At 44.2% G+C, this 18,551-nt stretch overlaps 1 protein-coding gene across 1 annotated transcript in view; it reads left to right on the forward strand.

Moving 5' to 3' along the window:
- Positions 1–18,551, forward strand: part of TENM4 (teneurin transmembrane protein 4) — a 397,674-nt gene that overhangs the window by 187,744 nt on the left and 191,379 nt on the right. The window contains 1 exon segment of the mRNA XM_058545514.1: positions 17,993–18,163. Within this exon segment, the coding sequence (XP_058401497.1) occupies positions 17,993–18,163 (171 nt within the window).

An 18,551-nucleotide genomic window follows, 5' to 3' on the forward strand; every position in this document is an offset into this window, starting at 1 on the left:
GCCCCTGCTTCCACTCAATTATCCCCATCTGGTTCAGCTCATGCACTATCAAGGTCTCAGATGCCATTTGCTTCGTAAGCACAGGCCTGTTACACTTGGGGCCTGGGTGTTACTAGTGAGCAATAAGCTTCATTTTGTCTCCTTTCTCTTCGACTTCGCATCAGGCCTTTTGGATAGAAGGCATAGATTTAGCTTTATAGCCCAAAGAATGGGAAACAGAGATGATTGAACTTGATCTTTTAGGAGGGGAAAGAAGTGATAAAGATACAGGATCTCGTATTAAAGCCTTTCTCTCCGAGATTGATTCCTCATGCTGCTCTGTGGGAATTGCTAATAGCAAGATATATATAGATTGTTCTCTTTCTAACAGACCCCAGACAAATATCCTCCAACTCTCCAAAAGGAGGACTTAAGGAGACCAGCATGGCTCTCTGCAGTCGTCTGAAATGCCACCATGAGGAGGAGGGGGCAGACTTGCTCTGTGGGGCTGCAGGGGCAAAACCAGGCCCTGGGGTGAAAATGACAGGAAGACCTATTTGGTCTCTGTGGGAGAAGGCTTCTCTAACAAGAGAGCTGTCTAGGTGGAGTGGGCTTCTCGTGTCTAGAATAAGAGGAGCGAGGGTTATATGCCCAGACTCTGTAGACCAGTGGATCTTGTCTGTATCGTCCTTCTGCCATTACTAGCTGTGCCACCTGGGCCAGGACTTAATCTCTTTAAGATGACTTTCCTCATCTGTAAAACAGGAATCAACAAACAAACAAAAGACTAGCGGAAATGATTAAGTCATTTTAGCTCAACATGAAAGAAAATTTTCCAACCTGCATATTTTGCTCTCTCCCCACCCTCCAACCTCCTCCAATTGGTACAACCCAACCAAAGGCCAGAGCCCAAGGGAACCCAGTGATCTAGACCGTATGGATCAGCCTCCCAGGGCAGAGCAGGGTAGAGAAGGATAGAGTGGATCTGGAGGGCAAATGGATACCATCAGTATCCCTACTCTTCATAATTCCTTTCCCTAGCAATGTTCAGGGCTCTGACTGTGCTCCTAGGGCACCAAAACAAGGATTAAGACCCAAACCATACTCAGGTGTGTCTCCCTTACCTGTACACCCACTCAGTCACCAGGTCCCTACTACTTGTGTTTAAAATCAGATTTATTGAGATAGAATTTACATACAGAAAATTAACACTTTTTAGGTGTACCATTGTATGAATTCTGACAAATGGATAGAATTGCGTGACCACCACTGCAGTCGAAACATAGAACATATCTATCACCCCAGAAAGATTCCTTATGAGCCTTTGCAGTCAGTCCTCTCTCTTCATTCTCGGCCTCTGGCCACCACCCATCTATTCCTTGTCTTGGTAGGTTTAGGTACTATCTTTGAGAAGTGTAATCAAGAAGTGATTTATTTACTGGATTCAAAATCAGGTGTTAACCTACAAAAACCTTCAAACTCTAAGATATCAAGGTGTTGTTCAGAAAATTTTAACATATAATTCAGAATTCAAGATTAAATTAGGGCAAGCAATGTAAACATTCTAGGGCTTTCTGTATATTATACTTGACCTCCTCGAAGGATAGCAACCAAAAACTTCCAAGTAGTCATAGAGTTTATGTTCTTCTGCCTTTTTCATGGACAGTTTTTTCATGCACACATTTTCAAGAATTGACACAATTTTCCCTCTTGTCAGTTTAATAGCTCTATTATATCTGTGCCCTTACTGTCTCATTGTATTCCTGCTGTTTCCAACTGTGTGCTATTATAAATAGCACTTCTGTGAACATCTTTGTGCCTCCCACTCTGTTTTCTTCTTTGGATTATTTTGGGGAGGGTGTGTTCCCCAGAGCAGGATTCCGGGGTCACAAGGTGTGGACAGTTTAGAGCTCTTGTTACTCACTGCTAGGGGCTCCTCAGAGGGTAGGACTGAATCCCAGGGCCCCCAGCCGGGTATCCAATTTCCCCACAGTCCTGCCAGTGTGGGGCTTTGTGGCTGATCTTAGGTCAGCTGGTTTAATGGGAGGGGGACAGGGGAGATTACAATTGGCCTTGAGACCCAAGAAGCTAAAAGATCTTCGTTCCTAGAGGGAACCACCCCCCTCCTCCCAGTCAATTCCTTTTCAAGAGCTTAGCTCTCATGTCACTTCCTCAGCAAAGCTTCTCTGACCCCTCACACAGAGCCAGGATCCCAGTTATACGCTCCTCTAGTGCTCAAGGGGCACACCACAATCGCAACGAAACGACTGTGTCGTGGATTGGTTCACACCTGTCTCCACTATTGGATTGGAAGCTCCCTGAGGACAGAAACAGTTTCCGACTTGCTCAGTGCTGTCACCACAGCTTCTTGTACCCGGTCTGACATGCTGTAGCATGTGTCCAGCAAAAGTTTGTTAAAGGAGAGCAAGGAAGGGAGGCTGTCAGGACTAGAACCTATCCAATGTTGTGAGGCGTAGAGGTAAGCGTAGAGGCTCAAGTTCTTACAGGAACAGAGATCGAAAGTCTAGAGGCCGTGCGATAATGTGAGAGTGAAAAATGGCTACTGGAAACTAAGGGGAGGGAAAGCCAGAGGTGGCTGCTGAAATGTAGTCACAGCGCGGGGCACAGACTTGGCGTTTGGACCCTCGTCTTTTCCTTACAACTGTGCAACTTTAAGCAAGAAGCTTGCTCTCTCTGCACCTCAGTTTCCTCCCCTGTGCATGTAGATAATAGGCTGTTGTGGGGATGCGATGACAGTCAGGCACCTAGTTCTTACTAGTAAGAGCCACTAGTGAATGAAGTCTCTCTTCACCTCCCCCTGGCAAACAAGATGTATCGAATTTGAGGGTGAAACAGTCCTGAGTTTGGAAATGTCTCAAAAAAGAAGGGACCTAAGTTTACTAGTATGTCCATTTTTTATAACAACCCACTCTCCCAGGGCTCAGAGGCCCTTGCCCTGTGGGCAGTTTCAAGGCCCGTGAAGAGGCAGCATAGCCATGGTCAGTCAGGAAGTAGCCCCAACTGTACATCTAGGGTACTCCTTCCACAGCTTAACCCCGGGAGTGTGGAAAAGGAATCAATTTTACAGATTTTTAACATCCTTGGAAAGGATTTGTCCCCAAGTCCTGGTTTTTATTCAAGACTAATTACTGTGAAATAACATAATTTAATTGCACTTAAGTGCAGAGAGAAATCGAGAATGGTCTCCCTGATGGCTGTTCTTTCACTGCTGTAACTACCGAGCTTGAGGAGAGGGGGGAGTTCGGTACAGTCTGGGCCATGCTTAGGGCTGCAGGCCTGGGACAGAGGTGAGGAATCAGAGGTGAGCTGCTCTTCGTGGCAGGGACAAAGGGGGCGGGGGGGTGGAGGGAGAAGGGAGGCATGAGAGGAGGAGAGATGACTGAAAAACACAGTATTTTTTCTTCTTCCTGTCAGTAAAACAACAAAACCACAACTAAACAGCGTCGTCCTTCTAAAGACAGCAATACAGTCTAGTATCAAAAGCACGGACCCTGGGCAGAGTAAGACCTGCATCACAGCCCCGGCTCACACAGGTTTTTTCATCTCTCTGCATCTTGGTTTCCTCATGGATAAGATGTCAATTAATATCTAGAGGTGTTTTGTGCATTAACTGAAGGAACATCTGCAAAGGGTTCCAGTCCAGTGGGTGGCCCACAGTGGGTGGTGAGTAAATGCAGTCCTCACCTCCTGGGCAGCTGGATCACCCAGAGATTTTAAACTCTCTCAGATTCAGCAGCCAAGGGCGATTTGCAGATGTAGGGATTTCAGGTAATCTGGGGTGAAGTAGAGGGAGCATCCCCAGGCTCAAATCTGAAACGGTGGGGAGCGTTCACGGAGCCTGTCTGCTGGGTTGTGTCCCAGGCTGTGAGAGACATACAGAGCCAGAGAAGCTAGCATCACTGCTTTGAGTCATCCATGGTTTAATGGAGAGCCAGATGTGTAAGGAGCTGATGGCAATAGTAGCCAGATGACAAAAGCATGTTACTAGAGTTTGAACCTTATTCCTGTGGGAGCCGGAAGGAGAGAGCAATTCATTCTAACCAGGAAGATCACATATAATTTCCCCAAGGCATCCAGCCTTGTAAATCAAGTAAGATATTGAAAGAGAAGTTAGGAATGGCTTTCTGGAAGATGGAACAGCCTAAACAAAGGCAGAGGATGGTAGAGAGAAGTGTTGGCTATTTTTGGCCCCAGTGTCAGAACACTGTGCATTAAAACGTTATTTGTGCATTTTAGCTGTCTATGGGCCTCAGTCTCTGTTTTACGGAAGGTTCTTGAATGTGGAACAACAGGAACCACAAGGACCGCAGGACACTGACCACCTTCTCCCTTGTCAGAGAGACTCCACTAGACAACTGCATGGTGAACACCTTGCCTTTGTGTGAGGCCGTTCAAACCCATTAATCCTCTCGGGCAGGCTATGCACTAGAATTATTAACTGCATTTTCTTGTACTGCAAGCCTCAAATGTGGAAACTGAGGCCCACTACAGTTAAACAACTTATTCGGCTGGAATGACCGGTAAGTAATAGAGCTGGGCCTGGAAACCACGTTTTCTGATTCCAAGTCCTCAGTTCCTTATATAGACCATGCTGCCTCTCAGAGCCCTCCTCTGATTCTTCCTCTGCTGTGCTCCATATCTGAGGCTCAGAACAAACAAGGAGGGCTTTGCCATCCTGCCTGGGGCTTTCCTCTGCCCCTGCCCCCAGCTCCCCTCCCAAGACCTTACTTGATGTCACAGAGATGGCAGCTCACACGTACTGAGAGCTTACCATGTGCCAGGCACATTCTGAGTGTGATTTGTAGTTTTTCATTTAATCTTCTCAACAATCTTATTTATCCAATAAATATTTATTAAGTACCAGCCATGTGCTAGGTACCATTCTATTTTTCACATCCACTTTGTAGATGAGAAACAAGGAGGTTAAGTCCTATGTCCAAAGCCCCACACTAGTGAGTGAGAGACCCAGGATTTGCCCCAGAGCCTCTGCCCCCTTCCCAGTGTGCTCGACGATTCCCATGGCTGGGGTGGGGGTGGCATGGTTCACCTGATCTGACTGCTGAGAGGATGCAGGGAGCTCCTTGCTAAAGAGAGAAACTAACTTGTTTTCTTATGGAAGAAAAATTAACATCCACCTGCCCTTGCCTTACACTCTGCCAGGATTCCTGTGTACCTGTGGCATTGAGTGGGGCCATGGTTTGCACCCAAAGTGCGTCAGGATTGGAGAGAAAAGTAGGCCTAGATGACATCAGAGACCTCGATAGACGTCGCTTATTGAGCACTAGCACCTCATGCTATCTGATTTTGCTGTCCTCCAGGCTTCATCTGACATGAGTAGATTGTCACTGGTGTAACATTTCATTTTGGAGAAAGCCCTTCCTGCTGGTGTGTGGCAGCAGCTAGATTTATCGTGCCCTGGGGCCTGGAGTTAGATTTTGTTCACAGCCTCCAGTGGGGGAAGAGAAAAATGCCAGTGTCATTAATTGTGCTGTGGCGTCCATTTCATCACATTGTCCTAAATTTTGCCACTCAGGCCATCTGTAGAATTCTACAGCAAGACATACTCCTTGGGCTCCTGTGGGTGTCTCAGTCTGTGTGTGTGAGCACACACGTGATTCCACCCAACTATGCATGCAAAAACGGTATTTGAGTGGAGGTAGCAAAGATTAAATGAGAATTTTAGGAGAAGTAGCATTTTTCTTTACCTGAAAACTGAAAACTCTTCTTTTGCAACTTGTTGTTTACGTCTCTGAACTTTTCCGTAGTGCATTAGGTCCATTAAATAGTACTGTACATACACCTAACTGTGTAGGTCTGGGGCTGTGTTGGAAGTTCACATATAAATCTTTGCATTAGTCTGTGTGTTAAACTTTGGGTGTTCTTTCTTTCGTTTATTAATTTTTAAGCAATATAATAATAATGCCTGATATTTGCAATACACTTCATAATCTATAAAGAATCATTAAATGTAATCCTTGCAAGAGTCTGGGAGATGGTTTTATATTATTTCCGTTTCTACAGATGAAAAAACTGAGGGCAGAGTGGTTAAGTGGTTAAGTGACTTATCTGCTGAGGCACAGCTGGTAAGGACCAGAGCTGGGAGCCTGGCTCTCTCTGCGCATCTGCTCCACTGGGTGCGTGGTGGACAGCAAAGCCAGCGAGGGGCAGGAAGCACAGTGGACATGCACTGTCAGGGCAGTGTATGCGGGAGAGGTGCAGCTGGGAGGGGAGAGCCGAAGACTTTTTGGCTAGGGGTGATGTGGAAATCCTCACGGAAGAGGTGATGTTTGAAGTAGGCCTTGAAGGAGAGGAGAATGTTTTTAAAAATAGGGAAAGCAGTGGCCATTGCACACAGAGACGTTGTATCTGCAGAAGCCTGGAGGCTGGACGGACAAGTGTGTTCAAGGGACAGGAGAAACCCATACAGACCGAGACTCCTGAGCAGGGAGAAGTAATGAGGACTGTCAGAGGCTGTGGTCAATAAGCATTTAAAATGCCCTTTGAATAAAGAAGCTGTGGTATATATACACAATGGAATACTACTCAGCCATAAGAAACGATGAAATCCAGCCATTTGTGACAACGTGGATGGACATTGAGGGTATAATGCAAAGTGAAATAAGTCAGAAGGAGAAGGTCAAATACCGTATGATTTCCTTCATTAAGTAGTAGATAATAACAACAATAAACAAACACATAGAGACAGAGATTGGATTGGTGGTTACCAGAGGGGAAGGGGGGAGGGGGGAGGGTGAAAGGGATAATTCGGTACATGTATGTGGTGATGGGTTGTAATTAGTATTTTGGTGGTGAACATGATGTAATCTATGCAGAAATAGAAGTATAATGATGTACACCTGAAATTTTTACAATGTTATAAACCAATGTTACTGCAATAAAAAATTAAAAAATAAATAAATAAATAAATAAATATAAATAAAATAAAATGCCCTTTGAAAATTGTTCCTGTTATGAAGAGATACTACCTCAAGCTCCTATCCTCAGGAAAATATTGTCGACAACATATGAGCAGTAAGGCAGGTCTATATAATAACAAGATTTGCATTTTTTTCCCCATTTTTGTCATTTCCACAGTTTTACATCTAACCAGAAAGGCAGCATATATAGTGGGTAGGGAGAGGTTTGGGGCAATCTGGATTTGACTCAGATCTGAAGTTCCCCTCTGCCTCTTATTAAATGTGTAATCTTGGGCAAGTTGTTGAACCTCTTTGAGCCTCAGTTTCCTCATCTTGCAAATGAGAGGAATAATAGTACCTACCTCATAGGGCTTTGTGAGGATTAACTGATACTGTGTTGATAAGACACTTAGCACAGTGCTGGGCACAGTATAGCTTTTAATTAATGACAGTGGCTGCTGTCAACATGGTCATCATCATTATTATCACGGTGCCCGGAACACTGTGCTGCCTTAAACTTCCTAATCAAAGGGCTGAACCAAACCAGGAGTCCGTGTATATCAGAGAAAGAAAAAGGGAACTCACATTTATTAAGTGTCTTGCTCTGTGCACAGACAGGCACAGGGAGGCAAGAACATGTAGTGTGATCCCAAAGGGCCAGAAAATGCCAGTGGGGTAGGAGACTGGGGGATAAAGGAGGGACATCACGCACCCTGTGCTGTGAAATTTTTAAATGCTCTTTCAAAACGCTTCTCATTATAAAGAAATATTATCCCAAGTTACAAATCCGGGTGGCAGGCTCCACGTTAAGCTGTCCGCCCTCATTCGTCTTGCTGAAGTGAATGTTCCAGAGGGAAAGGGCCTATCCTAATAATATATACACAAATTAAAACTCCATTTAGAGGTACAATGGGGACCACCTTCTAATTGACTTTGATCATGGAAAAAAATCAGTTACATGGTTGGGATGCCAAAAGAAGTCAGGAGGTGGGAGGATTGCTCTGTAAAGCCTTGTCACAGTGCATTTTCTAGTAGCTACGGAAATGGAACCTGGCGACAGGCGTTTCTCCTTCTTTAGCTCCCAAGCATTAACTAAGTGCCCAATTCGACCGCTGGGACAGGTAAACACGGGAACAATGCCTCACACGTGACAGGCCGGTCCTTTGCTGAGTCAGACACCTTTATATAGAAATGCCTTAGATAGCCTGTGAACATTATTGATGCTTGGATTCAAGTCTGTAAAGAAAGGAGACCGTGCAGGGCTTTACGACGGCATTTCCTGCCCTCTGGAGAAATGACAGGCACTTACCAAGCCTAGCGTGGCTCTGCCAGGCAGTGCTGGCTGCTCACCCCAGCAAAGCAGTTTGAACAGGCTGGCAACTCCCTGGGAGTCTTTGATCCCTGGATCATTAGTGAGACCTTGAATATGAAGGGCAGACCCGTGGGCTTTTTACTAGGTTCAAGCACTTCCTCTGGGGGGAGTCACTTCCTTGACTGTTTGCTCTATTGGCAGTGATTTGATCAGTTTATTCTGATCAGGACTAGATGGAAGCCTGTCCTGTGCTTCCTTGACAACAGTCTGGGAAGAGCTCAGGATTTGGAGTGACCCAGACCTGGTTTTGGATCTTTGTGCTGCCATAATGAATGGTGCAATTACAGACAATTCTGGAGCCTTGGTTTTCTAGCAATACAAAATTAGCTTAATGATATCTACTTTGTCGCTGTGTTTTGAGGTGCCTAATCTATAAAACAGGGCTACTAATAATATCTTCCTTAAACAGTTGTGAAATTATATGACATAATGAATGTGAATCCTCCATTAGCTCATGCACATGGTACAATCTTAGTAAGTGGGAGCTGTTATTGTTTGAATAATAATCCTAATTGTGTCTGTCTCCTTCCTTTCTTCTTTGCTCTTGTGGGCCAGGTGCTGGGGGACAGAAATGACGGGAATAATCCCTACCCTGTAGGGAGGGCCTCATGGTGACCTGACGTAGCCTGTCCCCTGGGTTCATTCTCTTCACTTTAGGCTCGAGGAGGTGCCTCCTTTAATCTGGGAGTGCAGTCCCTGAAGGAAGAGCAAGCCATAAGAGTGGTTTTCCTGCTGTGACTTAACGACAGGGTCATTTAGTGGAAAGGGATCTGCACAGGGAGTCTGGAGACCTGGGCTCAGTGCAGCCCCAGGCTCCCACAAGTGCACTAGTCAAGTCTGAGTCTCCCCATCTGTGCAGTGAGTGGGGGGGGAGAGCTCTGTGACTGTAGGCTCGGTTATAGAGACATCCCCCCAATACCACAACAAAACTCAGGTTTCTCAACTCGCTCAAGAAATCTTCTTCCCTTTCTCAGTGAAAATCTTAATGTACAATAAAAATGATGATGATGATACCAACAAAGAAGGCTACCATCTGGTAGTATATTTGAGTAAATACCAAGCACCATAATAAGCTCATAAAATATACTCTTTCCTTTAATCTTCACAACAACTCTTGGAGCTAGGTATTATTGTCACCATTTTATAGATGAGGAAACTGAGGCTCAAAAGAGTTAAATAACATGAACCAAGTCATATAACTATAAACATGAGAATGAGGAAAGGAACACAGGGCTGTCTGGCTGCAAAGGCTGTGCTTGTAACCACTACCCTTCTGTGCCTCTGGTTTTCTTGTCTCTGGAACCAGTACAATGCAGGGAGTAGGGCAGAGAGAGGTTAGACAACTGGGCTGAGGTCAGTCCAAGGGTTGGTGGAGATGGCCAATCCCTAAATTAGTTATGCATGGAAGAGGTCTTAGCAGAGCCTGTCGGGTGAAAGGTGCCCAGAACAGACAGCTTTTTTATTCTATTACTACAGTAATAGCAATTTATTCTATTCTGTACAAATTAGATTCCAGCCCTGGTTCTCCTACAACTTGCTGTGTCACCAGTTTTCAGTGCCATCCAGTTAAATTGATATTTTTCCTCCACATCAACAGTGGGCGTGCCTGTTTCCCACTCCTGTGGCTGACTGCGCTTGAGCCCCTCACTCATGCCTGACCCCACCTTGATTAACAGAAACATTGAGCAGCGGCCAGCGAATCCTTGCTGAAAGGCCTCCCCTCCCCACAGCATTGCATGGAGCAGAAAAATGATTAACTGTGCCAGGGTCCATTCTCCAGAAAACACTTAATTTGGGGATGAGAGATGGTAACCCTGATTGTTGCAGTTGGGTTTATCCAGAGACAGGAGGAAAAGCAATGTATTTACTTGATTTAAAATTAGCCCCACGTAGTCACCGGTGGGATCCTGTCAGGCAGCTTTATAGCAATTCTGCTTTTAAAAACTGTTTTAGGGGCCGGCCCAGTGGCACAAGCGGTTAAGTACACACGCTCCGCTGTGGCAGCCCGGGGTTCGCCGGTTCGGATCCCGGGCACATACTGATGCACTGCTTGGCAAGCCATGCTGTGGCAGCATCCCATATAAAGTGGAGGAAGATGGGCACGGATGTTAGCCCAGGACCAGTCTTCCTCAGCAAAAAAAAAATAGAGGAGGATTGGCAGATGTTAGCACAGGGCTGATCTCCTCACCAAAAAATAAAAATAAAAAAATAAAAACTGTTTTGTCCATTGGGCAAATACCTCTAGTTCCTGTGCCCAAAGTCCGTCAGCTAATGGGAGCAGGAGAGGGCCCTTAGGTTAAAGGAATTTGCAGTTGGCATGGAAGGGGAATGAGGGAGATGTATAGAAAGAAGAGAAAGGTGACGTAACAGAGCTGGCCTAAACAAATCTTCCACTGAATACAGGAATTAGGGAAAGCAGCATAGCAAAATGACTGAGATGACAACAGCTGCCATTTATTTTGCTCCTACTATGTGCCAGGCACAGTTCTACAACAAATTACATCATTATTCCATTTAATCCTTTGAGGTAGATATGACTCTTCATGTTACAGATGAGGAAACTGAGATTCAGAAAGCCTAAGTAATTTGCCCAAAGTCACTGTAAGGGGAAGAAGACAATTCTTCTACCCTCTAGGTCCTTCTGGCTGGTCAAGAATTAAATTGACATGAGACAGAATAACAGGAGAAAAACAAAGTTTAGTAACATGTATACATGGGAGAGACCCAGGAAAACAGAGTAACTTGCCAAAATGGCAGAAGCCACCACCTTAAATACCACTTTCAGCTAAAGACAAAGGAGGGCTAGTGGTTTGGGACTTCAGAGGGGAGGAAGGCCACTTACGTGGAGATGGAAAAGCAAAAGTTTGGTAAACAAATGTTTGCTGGGCCATCTACAGACAATGTGATGAGAGAGAAAGAGACAGAGACAGAGAGAGACAGAGAGACAGAGACAGAGAGAACTTTGATAAAAATGGGCTTAGCAAGGATCCACCCAGTCTACCATACCCAGAGTTACCTCTGATGATGTCCCGAGGACAGGCCTTCTATCTTAAATTTTTTAGGCAGTTAGGGGAAAGGTCAAAATTTCTTTCAGTCTTTTGTCCTCAAAAATAATCAAGCCAGGGGCCGGCCCGGTGGCGCAAGTGGTTAAGTGCGTGCGCTCTGCTACGGCGGCCTGGGGTTCGCCGGTTCGGATCCCGGGCGTGCACCGACGCACCGCTTATTAGGCCATGCTGTGGCAGCATCCCACATAAAGTGGAGGAAGATGGGCATGGATGTTAGCCTAGGGCCAGTCTTCCTCAGCAAAAAAAAAAAAAATAATCAAGCCAAAGAGACACATTTTGGGGTGGCCAATTCTGATCACCCACGTCATGAAGCTAGTCAATGGCCTAGCTCTGAGTGCTCTGGAGAGACCTGAACTTGAGGACTGACTCTGCCAGTGGACAAGTCACTTAGTTGCACTTACATGGTTTCAATTGTGGATGTCAGCCATGCCTAGGGCAGTCAGGATATGGGAGGACGGGGGCCCATGCTTTGTCCCTGAGATGAATGCCTCTTACCAAACTGTCTCAAAAGGGCAAATCTGGCTATAGTGTCAGCAGAAACTTTGCCTTAATGTTTTTAAATTTAAATTTAATTTAATTTCAGACGTTGTAACTCACCAGCAGCGTGACGTACCAGGAGGAGAGCTTGGACTTCGGAACCAGTCAGATCTGGGTTCAAATTTGACTTTATCACTGCTGGTCTGGGAAGTGTCTTTGGGCAAGTCATGCAACCTCTCCAGTTTCTTCATCTGTAAAATGGAAATAATAATCATTTTCTCGAGGTTTCTTTAAAGATCGAATGAAATAATATATGTAATTCCCCTGGCCTCAGGTCTGACACATGGCATATGTTCAAGTTAGGATCTCTTCCCTCTGCTCTATCATCCTTCTTTTCTACCTATTGCTCCTGAGACTAAGATCTAGAACTTTCTTTTGAATGTAAAACAGCGTTAAAGTGAGTTTGGGAACTAGTGAAGAAAATTTATCCATGATCCTACTACTCTAATTCAAAGCCTGATGTCATATTTATGTATTTCTTTCCTGATTTTTTTTTTCATATGCATACCTGGTTTTACAGACATGTATCAGGGAAAACAATTTTGTGTCATGCCTTTTTTTTTTTTTCCTTAATATCACATCGTCAGCATTTGCCCTCATTGCTGATTGTCATAGTTATCTTTTATAATGATTACCTTGTATTCCATCCAGTACCTGCGTCATGATTTAGCTAAGTCGTTCTGCTATTTTTAGACATCTAGGTTGCTTCCAATTTTTTGCTGTTACGCAGCAGTGTACATCTCTGTGCATATAGCTTCTTGGTTTAGAACTTTCCAATGTTGTGGCTTGGTAGCAAAACCAGGACTAGAACTTGGGGGATGAAATTCTGTCGTTTTGTTGTTGTTGTTTTGTCTTTTTTGGCTTTTGTTTTCCCCGTTAGAGGACCATAAGTCAAAAAACTCCAGTGACTTTTGTATTTTACAGAAATGACGCTATTTGAAAAAAAACTGAGCACTAGTATAAAACAGAAAAGTAGTTAGCTGTGTAGCTGGGTTGGTTCCCACTGCCTTTTGAAACCAAAAATGCCACTTGAGTCACCAGTTTGTTATGGTTATAACCATCTCTGGTCACTACCTGGAGCTGCTAATTTGCAGATGCAAATGAGTTTGTGCATTCGATTTTTGGAAGGGATGCGTTCATTCTGACAGAGAAACTCTGGTCTACATATATTGGTGATTCTTGCATAATGACTTTGTTAATTGCCTCCTGCTGGCCGGGTGCTGGGGGAGCCTTCAATGTCTGAGCATCTATTGAGCATTTTTCTTAAAAATGTCAAGATGGAGCTTGCACTTTCTCAGCCATCTCTCATGTCTTGCTGGGCAGGAAAAGGCAACTGGAAAATGTCAGCCCTGGGATCAGATTGACCAGAGCCAAGGGAATAAGAAACTTTCCCCACCCTCGCTCTTGGCTTTTAGAAATCATTAACATTTCAGTGTGGGTGATCCTATGAACCCACTGCCTTTCCGCAGCCTTTTTCTGAACTCTTGAGCATCTTTTCACCTTTTCATTGAATTACAAACTAGTTTAAAGGGAAAACGAGTATCAAGTTTCTTATTTAGGTCACTTGCCGTGTATTTGAAGAGAGTTTTACACAAACAGTTATAAATACAAACCGCAGGGTGTAATTTAGATAATCCTGTGATGTATGTTGGTGGTGGGTGGTTACCATTAATTCCTCAGGAAACGGGGAATATGATGATTAAAATCTATATTGTTTTGGTGGCCTGGTCCATCCCTAAAGCAGGCTGGAGAGGACCATTTATATTTCTTAGCTTTTTTGGATCCATGGCTGTTATTTCCAAATCATTTGGATAACCTGCATTTCCTGCTATACACAGCTTTAAGTGAGGGCTGCTGTGGGCCAAGAAATATTTATTATCACCATTGAGTGCCCAAACATTAATTTCAGCCTTTATTTGCTGGTGGCTTTGTGTGGCCCATATTTTATCTTCTATTTAAAGCAAAATATGTAAAAGAGGACGCTTGGCTTGGGAGCACAGGCTCCTGAGTTTGAAACTTGCCTCAAATTTATACCAGCTCTGTGGTGTTGGGTAACTTACTTTACCTCTCTGAGTAAATCAGAGTATATCATAATAGCTCCATTTCCATTCCAGTTTCAGTATATACATTCTCCAATAATGTTTTTCAACCTATCTTTATGTGAGGATTAAATTGAATAGTATAAATAAACCATTGGGCGTGTAAAATGCACTCAAGTGATACAAAGTTTTGTTATTATTTTGATTATTATCAAGGATGAAGAAGAGTGGTTGCTTGCGCTTATGTATTTCTTGGACAGTCTCTGGCTGAGCGTGTGCTGTGTCCTTTGGGAAGAGGAGAGCAGAGCAAACTATTTCTCTTCCTTCTCTCTTCCCCTCTCCCATAACCCAGGCCTATAAAATTAACCGCCCACCAAACAATACATTAAAGAATTGAAGGGACCCTAGCATGACTTATATTTAAGACTCTGGATCAGAGATGAGGAGTCCCTTTTATTTGGGCTTTAAGACCACATTACTGGTTGAATATCATGTCTCTGACTCCGCATCATCCTGCTCCTCTCTCTAAGTCTTACCCTCCAGCTGGTGGTTTCTCAGCCCAGTCTTGGTGACCCCGTGCTCACTTCCCTACCCACTAGCCTCCAAAATTATTTCTGGATAACTTCTGAGGGAGTCCAAGTTTGAGTTGGACCCAGAACTTTGCTTTTCTAGCTGATTTTCAGGAGCACATCTTCCACAGGTCGCAGAGAGACCGGCCGTGTGGGCTTCTGTTGGTGGGTAGGGGAGGCAAAGCCAAGAGGAAGGGGTGCCAACGTCTACCTCCAAGCTTTTGATGGACAGTTTCCCCCCACCAGCTGGGGCTGCCCTGCCCTTACTAACTTCCCTGGGACACCAGATCTTATTATGATCATTTTCACCTATCACACACTCTTTCCCCTGACTTATCTTCCCCCGCCGCATATTTTTTTAAGCAAGGACTTGCTTTTGCATCTTGTTAAGAACAAGAGAAAGCTTTGACAATAAAAAAGTTTCTCTTTGCAAAGCTGTGAGAGTTCTATTCCTTCTCGGATTAGTTAATTCTCATGACCTTTTAACAAGACAGTGCTTTTGCACACTTAGATGAGATAATTGACTCTAATGGGGGAAGAAGCGCTGCTCATTTAACTACGTATGTAGGAGTTGTCTGTAGTTCAAACAATTTCTCCATTACCTTTGGAGTTGCCAATACATAGATTAAAACAGTAAGAAAGTAAGCAGAAATGTGAACTAATTCAGCCTTGGAAACAGCAGAGAATTCACTTCTTCCAGGCAAGTTAACTTTTATTGACGACTACACAGAGATAGTCAAGAGCAGTGTAAAACACCACATTTGGTGCCCAGTACCTAAGAATTGCTCAAAAAATGTTAGCTACTATTTTATCATTATAAAATATAGTAATCACACATATGTATAGTTTACAAAACACTTTGTGATATATTGTCTCATATGATACCGCAATTCTTTGAAATATCCTTATTCCCATTTCTCAGATGAGAACGCTATAGCTAGGAAGTGGCAGTTAGGATTCAAAACCAGTTTTCTTTCCTTTGGTCCAGCACACGTTCCCGTGTGACACAGTAACCAAAGAGAAAGCAAAGGGTCAGATTCCATTTCTGTCACCAGAGTACGCCCTCCTGGTTAAATCAAACTTATGCGTATCCCCTGGATGGCTTGTGTTTGGACTAGAAGTCAGAAGGATGTGCTATGCTCTAGTCTCCTCTACTCAGTGTTTTGTGTCTTGAAGGCAGTCACACAGGTCCTCAAGACCACCGTCAGTGACCCCTTCCACAAACTGGGGCCAAGTAACACAACTTGCTGTCTACTTCCCAGGATCCTATTTTGCTGCCTAAAAAGACATGTAAAAGCTTTGGAGGCTGCTTGATGTGCAAAAGAGATGTCTGTTATGCCCGTGCTCCTTGCTAGATAAAGCCAGTGAGAGGCAGCCTGGTGAAGTGCGTAGAGCCTGAGCCTTCAAGCCAGAAAGACTGATGGTGTAGATTTCAGGAGGTGAAGAGTTTTGGATTCTAGTCTAAACTCTGCCACTTGTTAGCCACTTAACGTTCCATATGTTAATTGATGTCATTGTGTCTTAGTTTCTTCATCTGTAGAATGGGGTTATTAATACTCACCTTTTAGAATTACTGTGAGAATTAAAGGAAATATTGCATTTACTGCTCTTAGCACAATGCCTGGCACGTGAAGACTTCAATAAATCATAGTTTTATAATTATCATAATTTTAATTAACCTTCTGAGCCTTAATGTGCACATCTGTAAATTGAGTCTGGCCGGGTTGCCAGGAGGATTGGATGTAATGCATACAAATTACCCGGTGCACTGCCTGGCACACAGTTGGTCTTCAATAATTATAGTAAACATAATTACTGTGGGCCTTCATATCTCTGTAGATCCTTCCCTCTGTTTTTCTGGCCCTCCTAGTGGGTCAGTCACCCCCTTCTCTGGGCCTTCTAGACCTTTGGAATAGACTTTGTTACTTGTCTGTCTCCCCTACTTGACTGTGAGCTCATCGAAGCAGCTCATCTGATTCAGTTCTGGCTCTCCAGACTCAGCCATAGGACCTGGCATAGAGTGGGCTTTAGAAAATGTTTATCAATTGAACAAAAGAGTGATGCTACATACAGGATGCTGTGGGAGTCCAGGGATTGGGGTGCTTAACTCTGTATGTGGGGATTCAGGGTAGGCATCCCTGAAGAGGTAAGTATGGGCCATTGACAAGGCTCAAGTCTTGAATCCTAAGATGGGATTTAAGTAGATGTTTTGTACTTTTTGGAAACAGGATTCCCAGCCTTCTCAAGCATTGTGTATCTCAAGGGGCAATATCCCTTCTTTGGTGTCTTATGGTCTCTTCTAAATTGTTGCACAAGACTATTTAACAGTTGCTACCTCAGAAAAATATTTCTAAAATATAAATACATGCACGTGATACAAAATCAAAATGTACAACAGATATACAGTGAAAAGCAAACCTCTCTCCTGTCTCTGATCCTTAGCATCTCTTTGCTTCAAGGAGCATATCCACTGTTACCAATGTCTTTCATATCCTTCTAGAAAAATTCTATATCAATACAGGATTTTTTTTACCCAAATGTAGTATATCAAACACACCATTCTGCGTGTTACAATTTTCCTTCCAGAAAAATACATACAAAGAGCTTCCTCACTCTTTTTTATGGTTGCATAGCATATTGTGTAAATATAATTTATCTAGGCCCTTATTGATGGACTGGTTTCCAATATTTTGCTATTACAAACAATGCTACAGTGAATAACCTTGTATGTACCTCATTTAGTATGTGTGTGAGTATATCTGGAGGATAAATTTCTAGCATTGGAACCCCTAAGTCCCAGGGTAAAGAGTATGTGTAGTTTAAATTTGATAGCTTTTGTCAAATTGCCCTCCATAGGGTTTGCACCAGCTTATGCTCACACCAGCAAAGTATGAGAGCGCTTATTTCCTGTTCTCTGCCAATGCTCTATATTTTCAACCTTTTTTATCTTTGCCAAACCATATGTGAAAAATAGTATTTCAAAGTTGAACTTACATTTCTCCCACTATGAGTGATGTCCAGAGTCTTTTCATATGATTGAGAGCCAGTTGTATTTCTTATTCTGTAAACCTTTCCGTCTGTTGATATCCTAGTCCTATTTTCCTACTGAGTTGTTGGACTTTGCTTGTTATTTGTAGGCATTATTTTTATACTAACGAATTAACCCTTTGGGATACAAATTGCAATTTTCCCCTAGACTGTTATTTATCTTTAGAAGCAAAAGGCCAAGACCTCCTGAAATTCCCCCATCCCTGCCCCTCTCACCACTCCACCAGACTGTGAGCCCTCGAGGTCAGGGGCTGTGCCTTGACCATCTCTGTGTCCCTGTCCCCCAGGTAGGGCTTGGCACTGCAACAGCTCTCTTCAGGGGCTATTTGTTAAACTGAACTGAATTCCTGCATTCCCGACCCCACCTGCCCCCACCCCCCATGGCTTGGGAGTTCCATTTCCGCCTCCAGCAGAAAAAGATGACTTTTCTCATTGCTCACCACAGCCATGCACCTGTTTGGCCTAAACTGGCACCTGCAGCCGATGGAGGGGCAGATGTATGAGATCACGGAGGACACAGCCAGCAGTTGGCCTGTGCCAACGGACGTCTCCCTGTATCCCTCAGGGGGCACTGGGTTAGAGATCCCTGACAGGAAAGGCAAAGGAGCCACAGAAGGTAGGGTTGCTGTGTTGTCCGTGTCGTGAGTCCTCTGTGTCTGCCTTTGAACCAAGGAGACCTCCATTATGTGCGTCATGTGCCTGACTCACAGCTCCATGCTCTGGCGCTTCCTCCATCCCTCTGCACTCCACACCAGCTGCCAGTCCACCTGTCTTCATTGCAGTTCCTTGTCACTGTGAGCTCATAGTGGGGCTTGGGCAGGGCTCATGGTGCTCAGCGGTATCCCATCTCATGCCTCAAGGGAAGCATTATGGGCTTTCACACTGCTGGGGTGGCCATCTTGGATTGTGTGGGGTCAAAATGAGCCCTTCTGGGGCAACCTCGTGGGATGAATGGGCATCTCTGGGAGTGGGATGTGGCGAGGTGGGTAGATGGTATGTTGTGA

This window comes from Diceros bicornis, chromosome 7 (assembly GCF_020826845.1).
Source record: "Diceros bicornis minor isolate mBicDic1 chromosome 7, mDicBic1.mat.cur, whole genome shotgun sequence".
Classification (NCBI taxonomy): domain Eukaryota; kingdom Metazoa; phylum Chordata; class Mammalia; order Perissodactyla; family Rhinocerotidae; genus Diceros; species Diceros bicornis.